At 33.5% G+C, this 20,592-nt stretch overlaps 4 protein-coding genes across 4 annotated transcripts; all 4 read left to right on the top strand.

Annotated features, from left to right (window-relative positions):
• On the top strand, positions 9,932-10,471 carry LOC109842254. The gene has a single exon (XM_020411154.1). It carries the CDS (start codon positions 9,932-9,934, stop codon positions 10,469-10,471), a length of 540 nt encoding a protein of 179 aa, XP_020266743.1.
• LOC109840393 lies at positions 11,739-14,378 on the top strand. The gene is made up of 2 exons (XM_020409022.1): positions 11,739-11,752; positions 13,749-14,378. The coding sequence occupies exon 2, from the start codon at positions 13,752-13,754 to the stop codon at positions 14,352-14,354; it is 603 nt and encodes a 200-aa protein (XP_020264611.1). The 5' UTR covers positions 11,739-11,752; positions 13,749-13,751; the 3' UTR covers positions 14,355-14,378.
• LOC109842253 (protein ALP1-like) lies at positions 14,365-15,599 on the top strand. Its single transcript, XM_020411153.1, has 2 exons — positions 14,365-14,584; positions 14,671-15,599. The coding sequence occupies exons 1-2, from the start codon at positions 14,365-14,367 to the stop codon at positions 15,180-15,182; spliced, it is 732 nt and encodes a 243-aa protein (XP_020266742.1). The 3' UTR covers positions 15,183-15,599.
• Positions 15,676-16,952, top strand: LOC109842252. Its single transcript, XM_020411152.1, has 2 exons — positions 15,676-16,194; positions 16,285-16,952. The coding sequence occupies exons 1-2, from the start codon at positions 15,676-15,678 to the stop codon at positions 16,585-16,587; spliced, it is 822 nt and encodes a 273-aa protein (XP_020266741.1). The 3' UTR covers positions 16,588-16,952.

The raw sequence follows: 20,592 nt of genomic DNA, 5'->3' as shown, positions 1-20,592 counted from the left end.
CTAATATTTTAAATTGTTTTAATGAGATTTAATTTAGTGTTATTGAGCCTAAACCCTATTTTCATGCATAGAATAGTTATTTTGTAATATATAAAATAAAGATTTGATCTTTTCATATTTAAAAGATTATGAGTGAATATCCAGAGGTAGAATAAGATCTAAAAATAATTAAACAATGTTTTTAACTGAGTTTTGATGGTTTACACGATGTTTTGGTGCTTTTGTACATGTTTATGGTTTACATATGAATTTTAATGTAACAAATTCTCGTTCCATGTGTTAGATGAACATCAGTAGTGCTAAACAAGTTTTTAAAACGTTTTATCCATATTTTACAGGAAGCTAATTGAGTTAGAATCACAAAACACATATATGAACACAACCTGCAGTAAGCATGCTTATGACCTCTGGCCGGTTGACCGGAGGTACATGGTCGGTCGATCGACCAATGTTTTTTGTGCATGGTGCATGTTTTGTGTAGTTGTTGTTTGATCGAGGGATTTTCTCGATCAACCCACATTATATTATGATGTTTGTTATTTGTTTAACACCTGAGGTGTTTGTGAATATGAGATATAGATCCACACATCGAGACACATGCACGAACACTTGGATACATGTTCTTAATTGAGTATACATGAATAATTGAGATGCATGACACATGTTTAAGTTGATAGTGTGGAATAACACATGACAATGCATAATTCATCAGTTGTGGATGCTTAGTGATGAGTAATTTTCCCGCAATGAGACCGTGGCTGTACCTCACTTAGAGTTGGTAGTTTTTCCCGCAATGAGACCGTAGCTGTACTATACTCGAAGATTATCATGGTTTCTGGATTGGGTTGATACACCTACACTCCGTTGTACGATCATCTGGATGCATCATCCGGAATATGCTGATTTACCTACCTCTGTATAACGATTGAGTAAGGATGTTGATTCCACATGATATTGTGATGTACCTTACAAAAGTATCGTTATTTTAAGTAGAGGCATGTATATATATATACAGTTTGTATTATTGCTCCCAAGTTAGATTACCAAAGAGTAGGGTACATTTCAGATGCTTGGCATGCATGACATGTTCTATGGAGATGATTACATTGGATGACATATTTCTTATGAATGCGCCAACTACCCGAGGGTAGTCGGAGATTGTGATATTGGTTCATCATGGTTGAGGTTTGGAGTTGTAGTATTTCTGGTATGTGTTGTTTTTCATTTATAGGATTGGAATTGGTATTTAGCGATTCACAAATTAAGACATGGTATATACATGAGAGTTTCCTTGTTTGGATTATTTCGCTCGACGTACTAATTCTCGTGTTGTGGATTTCTAAATACTAATTTCCACTTAGTATATTATGAATGATTTCATACCTATATGAACCATATTTTCTTATACACTCCTACCCCTTTCCACTGGGGGCGGTGGAGATGATCTCGCTAGCGCTTTGACGCTTATTATTTCCCCCCTTTTCAGGCAGTGAGTCAGGCGCACGAAGAGTCGCAGGTTAATGAAGATGCATAGTAGCTTCTATCCATTTTATTATATTTTTAGATATTTTCAGAGCACCACAGTAGATGTTTATTTTCAGACATTAGAGTTGTGTTTTTATTTTATAGAGACTGAGTGCCTTTGTGAGATTTCATTTGATTCTTGTGTTGAGACATATTATATTTGTTCCAGATTCAGAGTTATTTTATTCTATTTTAGTTGGGTCTCGATGATGGTTATTTATACACTCCTTTTGTGTTTATATTGCTCATTGCACTACTTTACTATTCTTTGCCTGATTTGTACCTACACCTGGTTGTTGATTACACTAGAGAGATAGTAACTGTGATGGTGAAACATGTTGTTGCACGGTGTTGGTGCATGACAGATTTGATATTCTTGGATTCACCTTGGACTGCAGCCTTATGTGAACCCAGAGGCGTCACACTAGTATGTTATTAATAAATTAATATATTATAAATATTTTAATATTATGTAATATATTATGGTTTTTAATAAGTTAGAGTTTATTAATAGTAATTTAATAATATATTAATAATTTATGATATAAATAATAATTATTATATTATGAATATATTATTTTTACATTAAAATTTATTAGCAATAAATTATTTTATTTATTATATAATATATTAATATTTTATATATTATATTACATTTACTATATAATATATTATTATAATATTATTATTATATTGTTATTTTTTTAAATATGTTACTATTATATAATATTTTATAATTATTAATTTATTATAGTTTATTTATTAAAAAGTTAATAATATTATAGCGATTATACTAATTTTAATATTATGTAATATATTATGGTTTTTAATAAGTTAGAGTTTATTAATAGTAATTTAATAATATATTAATAATTTATGATATAAATAATAATTATTATATTATGAATATATTATTTTTACATTAAAATTTATTAGCAATAAATTATTTTATTTATTATATAATATATTAATATTTTATATATTATATTACATTTACTATATAATATATTATTATAATATTATTATTATATTGTTATTTTTTTAAATATGTTACTATTATATAATATTTTATAATTATTAATTTATTATAGTTTATTTATTAAGAAGTTAATAATATTATAGCGATTATACTATCGTGTAGTATATTAGTATATTATTATTTATTATAAATAACTTTTTTATTATTTATGTTAGTTTGTTTATATTTTATTATTATTTATTATTATATAGTTCATTGTCAACATATTAAATACTAGTATTTAATATGTTATTGTATTGCTTAAGTTTTTCGGTTTTGCTTTGAACGTGAACAAACTAAAAATACGAACAGCTCGCTGCTCCATTTGATTCGATCATTTACCACCCCCTTAGGGCGTGTTTGGATTTCAATGAGGTTAAGGGAAGTTAAGGGCTTGTTTGGATTGAGGGTAATAAGGGTGAAGGGAAGTTAGGGGAACCATTCACGTTATTTGGGAACATTTAGGAGGTGAAGTTATTCACCCTAGTTCCCATTGGTTCACCCCTAATAGTATAAAATTTGTTACCCTCAAATTGGAGTGTAACCAAGAGGAAGGGAACTCCCTTCCCTTCCCTTTCATTCTCTCACCTAATTTCCCTTTGAAATCCAAACACACCCTAAGGGAAGCTAGGTGAGAGATAAGAAGGAAAGAGAAGAGAGTTCTCTTCTCCTTGGTTACACCTTGGGCCTGTTTGGATTTCTAGGGGGTGAATGGAAGTTAAGGGAAACTAGGTGAGAGAATGGAAGGGAAGGGAAGGGAAGGGAAGGGAAGGGAGTTCCCTTCCCCTTGGTTACACCCCATTTTGGGGGTTAACAAATTCAATACTATTAGGAGGTGAACCAAGGGGAACTAGGGTGAATAACTTCACCTCCTAAATGTTCCCAAACAAGATGAATGGAGGTGAATTGTTCCCCTAACTTCCCTTCACCCTCATTCCCCTCAATCCAAACAAGCCCTTAATTTAGGGTGACAAATTTTATACTATTAAGGATAAGAGAACAATAACTTCACCATCTAAGTGTTCCCAAACAAGATGAATGGTTCCATAATTTCCCTTCTCTCTTTTTCCCCTAAAGCCAAACAACTGAACAAGTCCTTGGTCGTGACTAAAAAGTGAGGAGAATTAAGTCAGTCGCCGAAAGATGCCCTTTGTTCGTGGAACCCGATGAGGAGCTTCAACAGCGTTTTCTCGCTCGCGACGAATCAAACCGAATCAAATGCAATTTTGCTTCCCGAACTATTTCGAATCCGTCGACGCGATGGTTCCTGGAATCGAGAGCGACGTTCGATCACTCGATCGGAGCTCCAATCACGCCCCCATCATGTCCTGGTTTTCCTTCTGCCGACCCAGAAACTATTTCGAGTTTCTCGTTGGATGAGCTCCGGTTGGGTTCCTGCTCTGATTTCAATTCTGTGTTAGGGTTTTGAGATTACTTGTTTATGCTGCTGTTTTGATTTGTAATTAGCCTGTCGGTCGATTTTCTAGGTGTCATTTGATGATCTTGCCTATCAAGCTTTACTGTTTTAGCTATCAATTGAAAGAAGGCAGAAATTGTCCGCTATAACTTGGAAAAAGTTGCTTTTTTCTAAATCAAGAGTGAATTGCAGATAGCCCCCTCACCAATACCTCGAGTAGCACTTGTCACCCCTAACACCCCAAAAAGAATTGTAAATTATATATGCTAAAACTACCAGTCCAGGGGTGTGCCAATAATGACCGGGTCAAAATTGTAAATTAGACGTTTTGAAACTTCTTCCTTTATGTCTGAAGAGTCTACGTTTTTATTAACAAAGCGCGTACACGATTTGGAGTTTAGAAATGAGAATTTCTTTTGGGTACAATGCGGATCACTTTAGAATTCAGGAGAAAGAAAACAAAGAATATATTGCAGGAAATATGAGAGTGTTGAGTTCAGGATGAAGCAAAGGAGACTTGGTATAGATGATATTAAGAGTTTCTTAAGCCAATGTCTTCTATCTAAGTATTGGCGAGGTAGGGCCGGCCCTGGGGTAAGCCCACCAAGCCCCGGGGCTGGGGCAACCAGGGCCGGGGGGCAACCCATCCCGAGCGCTCCTACACCCCTCAAACTGTAATTTTTTTTTGATTTTTGAAGTAGGCATTGTAAAAGGACCTTTATGAAAAAAATGTTAAGGGTTATATTTGTAAAGAACTCTAGTAATGACCCACCTTTATTTCCGTCAGCCATTCCCAAATCCAATTTTCCCCGTCTCTGACTCTCTGTCCCGCAACTCCCGTTCACAAAAAATAAGAAAAAAAATAAAAAACCCTCCTCTCCTCCAGTCCTCCTTCCCGAGCCGCCGCCGCCGGCTCCTCTCCTCCCTACCTCCGACGACGTCCTTCAGGCTTCAATTTTAAACCTGTCAATTTTATGGGTTATGCTTTTCTTGAAGATAAGGGGTCTGTCCGCAAGTATTAACCCATCTTTTTGTCTTTCATACTGTTTTCATATGAGTGAAGGGGGTTATAATAATGCTATATTTATCCTTCATTGATATTGCTAAGTTTAGTTGATTGTGATTTCATGTGTTATATAATTATATTTACATACTACAGTACACTATGACGGGAGATGACAAAAACCGAGTAATGATTAGAAAACAAAACTCTGGAGCTCATAATAGAAGAGTCAAGCAACGTTAAGATGAAATGTAATCTCTTCTTATATGAATATTGATTTTGCATGGGAATATTATCAGTTTGAGCCTAATATAGAATGCTAAATAGTATTATATGTATTCGTTTTTATCGTTATTGTTCGTACCAAATTTTTAATATAAGGAGCAACCAAAATTGGATTGGGCTAGGGCAACCCAAAGTTCGGGGCCGGCCCTGGGTATGCTTCTAAGGATTCCGGGCTAGTCCTCCAACTATGTGTTCGAGTATGACACTGCTGATTCTACCGATGGCTTTAGAGAAAAGAGCTGAACTTGGCCTGATTAAAAGAGCAGAGATCATGTGAAGGGGACACTTCGATTGGTAGAATAAGGGAATCGGTTAACAGCAAAAAAGTTTACCTATCCCGTCATTGAACTATATTGAATGATATAAAGAAGAAAGTATTTGCTAGTACAAAAGTCGTGTTTTAATTTTGTGTATCAGTAAACCATTGCAATTAGGGTAGGGGGATTTACACGGCATCTTATATTCCGAAGAAACTTATTTTCAGCTTTTCAATTGTAGCTTATACATAGGAAACATTTTCCCTTAGTTCTCTAAAGAGCACTTTTATTCCTTGGTTGAGGGAACTGCATACAGATTTAGTCGGATCTCTGTGCAAATGTTTTAAATGGATTGATTTCAGTTCTCAAGAAGAGTGACAAGGATTTATAGAGGCGAGCTAGTGCGTTGGTGTCGAACCACTCGGTAATTAAAATCTTGGGCATAATTCTGATTTTAAAGTTTTTTATTTCGAAAATTAGGATGGTAACATCTCACGATGCCTGTGGATGTAAGACATATAAATACCAGTTTTGAAATTAAATTAGTTATATAGGTTAATTCTTCTAATGTGTTCTTATGGACCACCAGGATACTTTCTTGCAGCAGGAAATTCAACTCGAAGTCCAACATATGGATCTCCAGTACTTAGTTTTTATGTCGGTTTACCTTATTTTTACCTTTCACTTGATTGAGTTTTTTTTAAAGAATCCATTGCTCTTTCTGAAGTTAATCTGAGATCTGAAGGTTTTAAAAATTTAGGTTTCGTGGAAATCTTTTTTTATTTTTTATTTAGTTAGTTTTGTCATAGTAGCAAACTAGCAATTTAGGTTCAGTGGAAATCTTGGTTTATCTTTTCTTTTGCCATAAGTCTGAGTCTAACTAAAACTTTACTTTTTCGATGCTGGTTTTACATTTTTTAGAATAGACTGGAAAGCTATATGGGGAAATTTATGGAGCAACCTACGCATTCTTCGGTGAAGCATGCCCTTGGAGTGCTATATATATTACATCTCCAGCACAGGGTTTGTTTGTTTTCTCACTCACTGGCATGATAACTTAAGTCCATAAAATTGACTTGTACATAACAGGACCACGTGTGTTCATTGAAAATCATGGCATGTTAGTGCTAGAGTAGTGTTATATGCCCTTAAACATCTAATACATTTTTATTTAATTTTAATTGAGTTTATTATTGCACATGTTATTTGGGTATCTTTTATATAATTGTTATATTATCCTTAGAGATTATTTTATTAGATCATGTACTGTGATGGTCACTTGCTTGGAGATATGATCTAATTCAGAGATTTTTTAAATTTGTGCTTAACCTATAACTAGTAAATGATAGCTTTGTTATCACGGGTTATTATGCATAACGACATATGAGATGCAATGATTGATCTCAGCTATCGGGAATGAAGATTTCCCGGGTGTATGTCATAAGCGTATATTTGATATGTGTAGTACAAGCCTTTTTTTGGATTCTCTAGGACGAGTCACCTAAGAGATAGAGAATTCGAATTGTTACATGGTCCTTTAGACTTGATGCTATTATCATTTTCGATTTGATAATCTAATATACTTTGATATGATGGTTAAGCTTGTTTTACAAGTGGTATACAACCTGAAATGTTGGGTTATTAGATTTTATTTAGGAAAATGATGAATATCTAGATAGGATCCAGTATATCATTTTTATGAGTTAATTTATTATGCATATCCCTTGAAGATATTAAATTCCCATCAATAGGTGATTTTTTTTTTGAAATTATTTTTCTGAAATTATTTTCTTATAAAATAAAATACTTTAATGTTTCAAAATGATTTTTTATTTATGACCATAGGTAACTTTTTAGGAATGAGTAAATAGGTGATTCGTCCTGCTCAATAAAGTTTCCTAAAATAAATTGATACTGGAGGGGACTGAATGTAAGATAATATTATTCACGAATATTTAATCCCATATTATGGAAGAGCTTTTATGAACAATTGGTCGGATAGGGATTTGATTCTTAAATTAAAATTATTAATTTGATTAATAATTGGTTCTCGATATGGGACCCAATTGGTCTCACTAATGTTATTAGAAGAGGTTTATATGCAATACAATTCTATTTCTATCCTAATTGTTATGAAAATAATATTCTATCTTTAAATGTTATGTATAGAGTTTTAAACAATTAAGAATTGTTTTGAAATTGAAATCTATAAGGCATGTCCAATCCTATATATAGGGTTCATATGTAGCCTTGAAAAGATGAGAAAAAAAGGAAATGGATTTTGAGAACCTATCTCTCAGTATTGCTCCTCTTCGGTGACAGATGGATTTCAGTTGGAGGCTTTTTCTCTTGAGGAAGCTAATTTGTTTTGATCTTGGGATGGATTATCAAAGAAATTCAGAAAGTGTTTCAGGTATTTTTCTAGATTTTATTAATTTCGATTAATCTACATGATATGTAATTTTTCGCTGCATTGTATGTTATGTTTCCAACAATGGTATCAGAGTGGGTTTAGAATTCAATCTAATCAGATTAAATTTTTTTTGAAAATTCGGGTTACTGTTCATCACCAAATATTACGGCGGGTGCTGTTCATCGCCCGAGAACACTGTTCACGGCCGACGGTTACTCTTCGTAATCTGAAATCATTGTTCACAATCGTTGGTTATTATTCATGGATTAAAATTCTTATGATTAGATCAAAGAATTTTTTCTTTTTTAATTGTTGTAATATTAGGGTTCTTGTTAGATTTGATCTAAATAGAGTTTTTTAAATTGTTATAATTGCTTTCTTTATCAATAGAGTTGTGGCCTATACGATGGGCGGCGGCGGCGGCGGTGGTCGGAGTTGAGATTTGATCTCACAATAACATTAAATAAAAAAAAAGTTTTTGGATGATCGTCGGAGATCGGCCGTCGGCTCCGTGGGGCGTGGTGCGGTTCCCTTACCGGCCGGTGTGGGAGCTCGGCACCGGTCGCGCCATGCCGCGGGGCCTTTGGTGGCGGCGGGCTATCCCACAAACATAGCAAAACCCTAACCCTAGATCTTCATTGAAGAAGATGACCTTAGTGGGTTTATTTTCATAAAGAGTTATTTATCCAAACCCATTAAGACTTAAGTTTAATGAAACGGGTTTGACCCGCAAACAGAACCCAAACCCGAAAATCTGATAATTTGAATTTTACTGTAATATTATTATCAGACCCCTGTTTGACTCAGAAACTATTCTGAAGTCCACCAGTGTTGATTTTTTTTGTTGTAAAATTAGTTTCAGCCCCTGTTTAAACCAGAAACTGTTCTGGAACCCATATGAAAGAAGTGGTTATTTTCTAATTAACCCTAAAGAATTGCAGAATTCGTTCTGAAGCCCATATACATGTATACTTTATTTTCTTGTGTTGAAAAGATTATTTATCTCTTGTTGATTGATAATGTATCATTGTATTTTTGAAATACTTATTTAATTTATACATGTGACATGGTTGTATTGTTTTTTAAATTGTTTAATTTTAATTTTTCATGAGATTAAAGTAATACGTGGAAAATTACTAATAGGTCCAGAATTGTTCTGAATTACTTCTATTAAATAAAACAATTTAGAATTTATTAGAAATTGATTGTTGTTATTTTCTCTTATGTTCTCTCAATTATAATAAATAACAAAAGTTGTATAGAAGTGTAGATAGATTAATATTTAAGAAATATAAATCTAAAGGTCTTCCATCATAAAGATATAACTTGGATAATAATTTTTTAGCTTATCTGATGCCACAAAGGATAGGGTTTGTTAAAACTTATTATTTAGTTATATATCACATAAGGATGCCAAGTATTTTATATATAATGGGACCACTAGACTAAAATAGGTAGTGCCACATGTTTTATATAAGATAGCTGGATTGATGGGTAAACACTTCATTGATGTCTTGGGATGCTTGCTAAAATAATAGTCATGTTATTCATCAAAGACGAAAATTAAAGGAAAGTCATTAATTGTTAATGATTGAATAGACTGATTCTATCTTGTTTAATTATATTCGATTTTAAAAATCTGGAGGTTTATAATTAAGCTTGGATTTCCTGTTCACATTTTTTATATGAGAGAAATATATTAATGTGAATTTTATTACTTAAATTATCCCTAGTAATGATTGTGCAATAATAAAATATAAAATTGAGATTCTTATGTTATTATGTTCTGCTTGTGTAGGATGACTAAGTTTAATCCTTTTGCTAAGCTACTTGATGACTATAAACTGACTGACCCGAATTATATGGATTGGAAAAGAAATTTGTTTATTGTCCTTACTGTTAAAAATTTGGCAAAAGTTGTCAAAGAGGACGAACCTGTCCTGATGCAACAGAATATGAGATTCTCGAGCATGAGGAATGGGTTGAACGTAATGAGCTTGTAAAATGCTATATTATGGCTTCCTTGGACCCTACTTTACAAAAGCAGCATGAAGGAAAGAAAACTTGCAAGGAGATCTTGAAAAGCCTTAAGGTTTTGTACGAAGAACGTAATCGTATTGCACGTCAAAACGCTATGAGCGGTTTGATGAACACCAAGATGGCTGAAGGTACACCACTTCAGGCCTACGTTCATAAGATGATAAGGTACATAAATGAATTAGAATCCTTAGGAACCGAGCTAGATAATGAATCAAAAATTAATGCAATTCTTGTTTCACTTCCTCGATCCTTTAATCAGTTCAAAGTGAATTTTAGTATTCAAGAACCAAATCTTACTTTGCCAGAACCGAGCAATATGTTGCAGAGGGTTGAGGATATTATGAAGCAAGATAAGGTCATAGTGATGGTTACAGAAACTGCTAGACCGTCTAACTATAAGAAAAGAAAGTTTTCTTACAAGAAAAAACCAGCAAAAGGAAAGAAAGTTTCCAAGAAAGAAAAGAGGGATCAGACTGTTGATGAATGCTTCTTTTGTAACAAGAAGGGGCATTAGAAAAGGAATTATAAATGTTACCTTGCATCATTAAAGAAGGATAAATCTTCTGAAGGTATATCATCTCATTACTTAGTAGAGACTAATGTAGTGAGTTATATATCTTCTTATATATGGTTTGTGGATTCCGGCTCATCTTCGCATATTTGCAATTCCTTGCAGGGGTACAAGGAAAGACGAAAGCTTAAAGATGGAGAGATCACCTTAACAGCAGGGACTGAAGCCTTAGTTTTAGCATTATCTATAGAAACTTGTTTTGTACATTTGAATAAAAGGCATGTAATGGAACTAAAAGATTATCTTTATGTGCCATCCTTTAGAAGAAAATTTGATTTCTGTTTCTAAACTTAGTAAAAATGGATATTTTATTTTATTTGGTGAAACATCTACTATAAAGTTTGGAAATTCTATTATTGCTCATTGTGAAGTTGATAATTATTTTATTTGGTGAAACATCTACTATAAAGTTTGGAAATTCTATTATTGCTCATTGTGAAGTTGATAATGACATATATTATATATCAATACTATAAAGTTTGGAAATTCTATTATTGCTCATTGTGAAGTTGATAATGACATATATTATATATCAACAGTCCTTAATTCTTATGCAAATGTTATTGAAGTTGTAAATCTCTTAAACGTAAGTTTGATCAAAGTAATCCAACTTATCTTTGGCACACAAGGTTGGGTCATGTTAATATTGATCGGATCAATAGATTGGTAAAGGATGGTCCTTTAGGGCCTGTTTGTTTGCACGGAAGTAACTGTGAAATAGCAGAAGTAGAGGAAGTAAAGACTACTTCTGTGTTTGTTTGCACGGAAGTAACTGTGAAATAGCAGAAGTAGAGGAAGTAAAGACTACTTCTGCTACTTCTAATGTTTGTTTCTCTTAGTAACTGTGAAATAGCAGAAGTAGAGGAAGTAAAGACTACTTCTGCTACTTCTAATGTTTGTTTCTCTTGAAAATTACTTCCGCTACTTCCTTAAACGATGACATGGCATCTACGTGTCATCTCTATTTCCTTAATTTTTTTTCGTCAAAAAGTCTTCGAAATACGGCGGAAGTCATCTAAGAAGTGATCAGTTCTTATCTATATCCTCACAACCATCCTAGAGTCGGTTCTATCCTCTGTCCTCACAACCAACCGACTCTTCCCCTTCTAATATCCCCAGAACCGACTTCGCCATTCGCTGTTCACTCAATTTCGCGGTTCTAGTCCCCGCCATCTTCGCGTAAAAAGGGGTCCTTCTTCATCGTTCTTCGCTTCAACAAAAAGGGTATGTAAAGGATAAAACTTTGATCTTTTATTGCAATTAAATTCATGCAATATTTCTATATTACTTGTAGAAATCTTCCATAAAGCTTGATCTTTTAGTTGAGGTTCCTTTGAGAAATAATAGTCAAAAAGCTTGGGGTTTTTTTGGTTCATGTAGAAATAAAGCAGAATTTTGTTGGGTTTGGTGTCGGATTTAGGTTGTTGTCCTCTTCTTCTTCTTGGTCTTCTTCTAGACGTGGCTGATTTGATATTGGGGGAGATCATTGGATGTGTTGCTAGATTTTATGGTATTGGCTAACTGTTAGATTATGGATTTATTTGTGAGTTTTTGTGTATTTGTTCTCATGAATTTATGTCAAGGTATATATCAGTTTGGAAAGATGAATTTGTGTTGCTGGGTTTTTTTGGTTCATGTAGAAATAAATCAAAATTACCAGGATTTCCAATGTTAATAGGACCATTGTTCTCTCCTTGCATCAACCAAATAAGTCCATTAACCTCCAGAAGAGAAAGGAAAACTTTAAATTATCCAACAACAATTAGATTTATGCACCGAAACATTCAGATTCATAGGCAGAAATCATGTCAGAAACATAACAAAAACTTTGGGTTTGGTTTCCTGGAGCTTGAACTGTTAATGGTTCACCCCTAAAGATGCAAAGAAGAAACAAAAAGGGCAGCAAGATTAATTCCTCAGTACCTTATATTGATGAATTTGTAATGACAGAAGCTAAAGATTGAAATAATACCGGATTGCTTGAGCTATGAAGTTACTAATAACACGACCATCATCAATGTTCATTCGTTGGCCATAAGTGTTGAAAATTCTAGCAATTTGAATCTCTGTATAGAGAGGATAGATTGCAATCAATCGTATATCATGGGTCTCGCCTTCAGAAAATTATTTATAGAATTTATAGGTAGCATGAGAAAATAGATTTTTATGACAAAAGAAAATTATGGTGGGAAAAAGAACTAGTGTCAAAATAGTGATAGCCTAAAATAAAATGATGGTAAAACCGTAAGGCCCCGTTTGGCAAAGGGTTAATGAAGAGGGGTTAAAGAGAAGGATTAATGTACTTAGCTCATTTGATAATCCGAAGGACTAAATTATTAACCCGTTAAATAAATTTTATTTTAGCCCTTATGATCAGTTTTAGTGTTTGGGAATAACAATGATTTTGACTATTTTCTTTACAATTAGAAGGGTTAACTCTTATTCCATCTAAATAGGAGTATTAGTAAACCCCTCATTTTGAGGGGTTAACTCATTTTAACCTCTCTAGAGGGGTTAACTTAACCCTTCTATATTTTTTATGTTTGGCAAATTATGGAGGGTTAACTCACTTTAACCCTTATATAAATTTGTTGTGTTTGGCAGGTTAAGAAGGGGTTAAGTCTCCTTAACCCCTCATTTAACCCTTTGCCAAACGGTACCTAAGGGTATAAAAGTGAAGAGTTTGGTAATAGCAGTCCATTAGTGCATTCCAATCCTTATGCAACTGATGGATTTAGATGTTAATCAGTTTCCATGAAAAACGGATAAGGCAACAAAAAGAACAGTAACACATATTAGGCATAGAAGCATTAATCTGTCAGATTTTTCTTCCTTATCCCTTTTTACCTTCTAATAGTGTAAATCTCTCTTAATCATCATACATCACATAAAAACCTTTACAAGCACGTCAATCTTTCTCTGCAAGCCCCACCATGTTTAGTGTTCCAATGACATTTGTCTTTATGTTCTGTTAAACATCGCGTTTTAGAGCATGACTTTTCATAATTAATTACCACCATTCACCGACAAATGCATGTTGATTGGAAAGAGAATTTATAGGTAGCATGAGAAAATAGATTTTAGATGCAACAATGCTAGTAGGATGTGAGAATCATATTATTTTTTGAAACTAGAGAAATAAATTGGCGAATTTTTATAATGACCATGTGCACTGATTTTTTTTTTTAGTTTATAACATTGTTTTACTTGTTTTATGTAGAATATGGAACCTTCAAAAGCTAGAGATGCTACACTAAGTTGCTTTGCTGCATATGTGGTGTGTATATTGTGTGCTTACTTTATGTTGTTTGAGAATAAAAGAGAAGTACTTCCTAGGGAACCAACAGAGTGTAGAGATTCATTGAGTTATGCTTATATCAACCGATTATTTTATGGCGGCAGAACATTTGCATATGACTACTTAAGGATGGATAGAGGTCCATTTTTCAACCTTGTTCGCATGTTACAAAAGTCTAGACTTCTTAAAGGTACCATGCATGTTTCCATCGAGGAGCAAGTTGCTATGTTTTTACACATAGTAGGGCATAATGCAAAAAATAGGGTTGTTGGTATAAACTTTGTACGTTCAGGTGAAACTATTAGTAGGTACTTCAATGCAGTCCTCGTGGCAATATTAAAACTGAGACCATTACTAATGAAGCAAGCAAGTGGTGAGGTATGCGATGAGATTCGTTGTAGATCAACTTGGTACCCTTGGTTTGAGGTAAAGTGTATTATTTTTCAATCATTGATATCTATACTTCGTAAGGTAATATGTAATATAAAATGGCGAATTTATATGTTATGTATGTTTAAATGGTCATAACTGTATTGGTATGATTGATGGAACACACATTGCCGCGTCCGTCCCTGATAATATAGTTGCTCGATTTCATGGTCGCAAAGATGGTCCCACACAAAATGTGCTTGCAGTTGTTACACCTAATAAATTATTTTGTTATGTCATGGCTGGATGGGAAGGGTCTGCTAATGACTTTACAGTTTTGAGGGATGCATTGTCTATGCCTCCTCCAAAGGGATTGCGTTTGATAAAAGGTAATAAAATATAAAGTGAATTATAAAGTATTTTATTAGTTTAAAAAATATTTATTAATAATGTGGTTTTCATATTAATATTGTAGATAAATATTATCTCTGCGATGCTGGATATACGACAATGCCCGGTTTTATTGCACCTTATCGTGGCGTGCACTACCATCTTAAAGAGCAAGATGGTAGGGAACCATTGAACCATCGCGAGTTTTTTAATCTTCGTCACTCATCACTTCGATCAAAGATTGAGAGCGCATTTGGAATTCTAAAAAATCGTTTCAAAATTCTAACATGTAGGCCTGATTTTCCATTTCAAACACATGTCAAGATTGTTATTGCATGTTGCATTCTACATAATTATATAATGATAGTTGATCCAGATGATCGTTACATAACAGAAGATGTAGTTTTTGATGAAAGCGAGAGTGAATTTGTTAGTGAAGAATCTCAGGTTAGCATGCTCAATTTAAGCAAAAAGGAACAGAAAGAAGCACAAGCTACTTGGTTAAAGAAAAGAGATGAAATAGCAAAGTCTATGTGGATAGAATATTGTGCTCGATATAAGGAAGGTAATGAGGTGGAAATTGGATTAGGTGATTAGTATTTGTGTTTTGTATTATTTTAATTGATACCACTAATATATGCTAGATCATTAAGTGAACAAGTTTGTTTTTTTCCCTATTATCAAGCTTATTGGAAAGAAAATTTTGTGTATCTTTGACATTTCTTTAGCGACATGTTCTTTTTTATGATGAGCTTCAATATATGTATGTCTAATTTTATAGTTTTGCTTTCCAATTGTCATAATGTAAACTTTATTCTTGTTGTCTCAATGAATATTTACAATATCACAGGACGATGGACAATATAGAAAAGTGTGCATATGGGGGTAACAGTACTGGATACTTTCAAGTTACTTCAACACTAGATCAACAATCGCCACATTACTCATTCTCATGGAGTACACGCTCTTGGAAACCCCTATGTTTTTGGTCATCTTGGAGATTCGTCTAATCAACAATTCATGAATGCCAATATTGGTGGAACTCCTATTGGGTTCCCACCCATAAATTTGAGCCACTAATCAACAATTCATGAATGCCAATATTGGTGGAACTCCTATTGGGTTCCCACCCATAAATTTGAGCCAACAAATCATACGATCACAAAGCTCCCAGAATAATGCTTCACAAAATTCAATTTCAAGTCTTGAAGTTAATTATCCTTCAAAAGATGGAAAACATATGAATGCAGGGAAGAAACGAAAGTCAACCGGGAACAAAGAAACACTGACAGGAGGGAAAAAAGGAACTGGTAACAAAAAATGGAAACCTCCACATATTGAGGCATTAATTTTTTGCTTAGTGGAACTTGCTAATAATGGTTATAAAGTGTACAAGACATTTAAAGCCCCTGCTTTTAAAAAGGCTGTTGATCATGTGAATTCTATCTTTGGAGAAAATTATACTACATACAACGTCGAGAACCACTTACGAACCCTCAAAGATAAGTGGAAACTTATTTGTGAAGCAAAAAAACTTAGTGGAGCCGGATGGGATGAAGAGAGTAAGATGATTATACTTGATACCACGACATATGCTGAGCTTATCGAGGTGTATTAATATCTTAATTTTTTCCAAGTTAATTCAAACTTCTCTTTATGCTTATATCACATTAAAAATCTTTATTTTTCTTATAAACAGAGACATCCAAAGTACAAGCCTTATTTGAATTGTCCAATTCCAAGATATGAAGAGCTTCGCATTATTTGTGGGGAGGATCATGCTACTGGAGAATTCAGAGAGACAAGTTATGATCCTGACATCGATAAAGAGATTCCAACTATCAATATCGACGAAGATGATCTTGTAGATAGTCCTGGTATGGATGGAGTTCGTGTATCACAATTCAACGGAATGGAGCCTTCGAGCATTTTTATCAAGCCAGGAACTGTAAGTGGTAAATCGTCTCGTCCAGTAAAGAAGAAGAAAAGGGAGGACTCCTAAATAATTATTGGTGAGAAACTTGTGGAGGAAATGAGAAAGGTAGCCGCTGTTATTGTTGGTTTGAAGGAGCGAACTTGGGTTGAGGTTCTTGCTGATAAGGTTTTTGGTTTTCAAGATATTTCCATAGATGATCTTGAACTAGTTTTCAATGAATACTACAAGAATGAAGTTGAAGCGAAGGCTTTTATGGTATTGTCCGAACCAATACAGAGAAAGGGGATTCTTAACATGTTGGAGAGGATAGGTAGGCGACCAACTTTGGACAACACTCAAAGTGGAACTACTAGTTTCACAAACATGGATAGCACCCCTTAATAAATGGTTCTCAATTTAAACTATTTTCAAGTATGGGTAGTCTTCTTAGATATTGCACTTTATTATTTTTTAAACTTAATGATACTAGTTTATTGTTAATTATGTGTGTTGGACTTTGATATAAATTGAGCTTACAACAATACTATGATTCTTATTTATTTCAGCTAAATTATGTGTGTTGGACTTTGATATAAATTGAGCTTACAACAATACTATGATTCTTATTTATTTCAGCTAATATTTAATAGCACTTTCTTATTCTAATTGAGCTTACAACAATACTATGATTCTTATTTATTTCAGCTAATATTTAATAGCACTTTCTTATTCTCAGCTCAATAATTTTTTGTGGATGTTGTTTTTTTCCTTTTTTTTTCTTTTTTTCTTCTCTTTTTTCTTTTTTGGTGCCCAATTGTTGGTTTATCGAAGTCATTTCTGTAACATGGATTCAAAGTGAAATAAATGTTCTAGACAAATTGGATAAGTATTGGATGTTCATAAAATGATAACACAAATGTAGCTGTCTGGTGTATAACTTTGATCTATTTGAGGAAAACATGAAAGCAGAGTGTCAGAAATCATCCATTTAGTATTTTTCAAATTTTATTGGTTGCGATAGATGTTCATGCTTGACCGTATTAGAGTTTGATAAATGGTTTTCATTTGAGAAGATCAGTGGAGATTTGTAGTCTTTCGTTTAAATACAAGTATTGTAGATTCTTATATTCACAATAAATCAGAAACGACAATTATCTGTTGCTTGTTATAAGATTTTGCATGGAGTGCCAAGGGACACAAATTTCAGTTAGATTGTATCTTTTAGTATTACTTAAGTGCTATCTGACAGAATTAGGGGAGAAGCTGTACTCTAGGAAAGACTTCAATTACAATTGGAGATGATTTGTAGAATATCAATGTTGAATTTTTCCTATTTAGTTTTATTTCTAGAACTGTAAATTTAAACTCCTATATTTTTCTATTTTGTAGAAGTATGGTTCTACCATTTCATTGACCGAAAAAGTTGTATACATAAGGCTTGAATAAAACAAACTCCTACGTAGTGCATCAAGGTTATAGAATGTTTAGAGGCTTGAATAAAACAAACTCCTACGTAGTGCATCAAGGTTATAGAATGTTTAGCTGAACTTGTGAGCATTTGGTTACACCTTCAATAAGCTCAAATGATAGAATGTTTAGCTGAACTTGTGAGCATTTGGTTACACCTTCAATAAGCTCAAATGATTTGTTTTTATTAGTCTGTTCTTATGTCCAATTGTCATGCATTTTGAATCTTTTGCTATGAGGTTGCCAAGCTTTACTTAGGTTATCAAGTCACTACTTATATTGCCTTTTCAAATCAATTTGTAATAAACATACTTTTGCCTTTGCTACAGGAAGTGCAAGATGGATCTAGTAGATAAAATTTTAAGCTCATCGGAGGTACATCTAAGTTAATTCCCTTAGTTTTGAGTCTCTATTAGCAGAGAATCTAGAGAGAAGTTGACACTATACTATTTCTGACTGATGTCTATAATATATCAATAGAGCATCATCATTAGGTTATAGTGTGAAGCTCAAGATTGCCCCTAGATTTAATTTTCTGGAAAGCAAGGAGCCAATATTGACTTTCTTGTAACTTTTGATGTATACTATTATCAACCATGTATTAATCCAAACAATATCATGTACGTGTGATAGATAATTTTGAGATTACTGAAATATAAATCATTAAAGTGAATAATCTGTGAAGATGCATTTTTGTGCATGTTTGGAGTACTTTCCAACTCTCTGTCACTGGTATTCATGTCCATTATTATTGTGAATATGAATGAGTATATAGACAATAGATTTTGAAGTGTATATGTATACACGTGCCATCAACAAAAGGGAAAATCATTGTGAATGTGTTATTAGTTAACTAGCGTCAATACATCAGCAAAGGCCATTTTGAACCGTCGTGACGCATTAATAATAGTGGATAACACCATCGCAACTACTAATGATAGTAAATAGTAGCATCGTAAATTTGAATGACAGTTACGTAATCCCAGCAAGAATAGATGCTACTTCAGGTTTTAAAGTAATTGACGCCAGGAGTTTGTTTGGGCCTTGGTTCCTCAAACCGATATACCACTTTCATGCATCCCCCCTTGCCTCTGCCTATGCGAGTCCAAAGTAACCCGATGTTGTAACAACGGAATATGTCAAAGACGCAGGTTCAGGTATGTCTTTCTCCCCGAGTGAAATGCGGCTCGAGCCGCGAGGTCCCACTGTCTTTTTTGATCAAATATTATCAAACGGCGAAGCCTGGCTTTCAACTATCTTTTAACTTCCACACAAAAAGAGAACAAATGACAAACTGAAGCATTTCCTTTGAAAGCATACTGAAACAGATCTATCCAAGTCATCATTTTTTCAAGAATAAGTGAAATAATATTACGTAATCCCCTGAAATGCAAACTCTTATCTATTTCTATTTTTAATTTTATTTTAGGAGTATATTTGCAATGTCATGCAGATTTTTAAATTTAAATTGATGGCAACAACAACTCTATTTCTATTTCAATGACAATCCAAACAAGAATAAAATGGAAGCAACATGTATTAATTACTTCCTAGTAATATTTTCAAATATTATCCAAACAAAAAAAGTAAATGAAAAGGAAGAAGTTCTACTTCCATTACTTCTAAAAATATAAGAAACAAACAAAAAAAATGCTATTTCCGTTACTTCCTACTTTATAGTTTTGGAAGTTACTTCCGTAACCTACTTCCTACTTCCAATACTTCCATTATCCAAACGGGCCCTTAGATTTTCTAAAAATAGAAAATTTTCCAACTTGTGATCATTGCTTAAAAGGTAAGATGACTAAATTACCTTTTTTAGGAAAACGTGCCAGAGCTGAAGGTACTCTTGACATTATACATTTTGATGTATGTGGTCCTTTAAATGTTAAAGCAAGAGGCGGATATTCATATTTTGTAACATTCACGGATGATGCGTCTCGATATGGCTATATTTATTTAATGCATCATAAATTAGAATATTTTGAAAAGTTCAAAAAATATAAAGCCGAAGTTGAAAAGAAACTTGATAGAAGTATCAAGGCCATCCGATCCGATCGAGGTGGTGAGTACCTATCTGAAGAGTTTAAGAAATTTATGAAAGAAAATGAAATTGTTATTAATTTGACACCTTCCGGAACACCACAACATAACGATGTGTCTGAAAGACGGAACCGAATCCTATTAGATATGGTTAGATCTATGCTTAGTCATTCTCAGGTTCCTACTTTCTTATGGGGTTATGCATTGGAGATTGTAAACTATTTGTTAAATAGAATTCCTACCAAATCTGTTTCGTCCACCTCATATGAGATATGGACTGGAAAGAAACCAAGTGTTAGACACTTAAATGTTTGGGATTATCCTGTTCCTGTAAGAAAACAAATAATGGAAAAATTAGAGTCTAGAACAAATAGAGGTCTATTTGTAGGTTATCCTAAAGAAAGTACTAGGTATTATATTTATAACCCCAGTGATCAGATAATGACTGTTAGTAGAAATGTGTTCTTTCTAGAAGATCAAATTGTTAGTTAATGATCTATAACTCTAGAAGAAGAATCATCTTCTTCGATAGGAGAGTTATCTGATCCAGTGGGAGAGACTCCAAACATCGTTGGAGATTCT

This window comes from Asparagus officinalis, chromosome 5, assembly GCF_001876935.1.
Source record: "Asparagus officinalis chromosome 5, Aspof.V1, whole genome shotgun sequence".
NCBI classification, from domain to species: domain Eukaryota; kingdom Viridiplantae; phylum Streptophyta; class Magnoliopsida; order Asparagales; family Asparagaceae; genus Asparagus; species Asparagus officinalis.
Note: the sequence above shows the minus strand (reverse complement) of the source record. Positions and strands in the feature narration are given on the sequence as shown.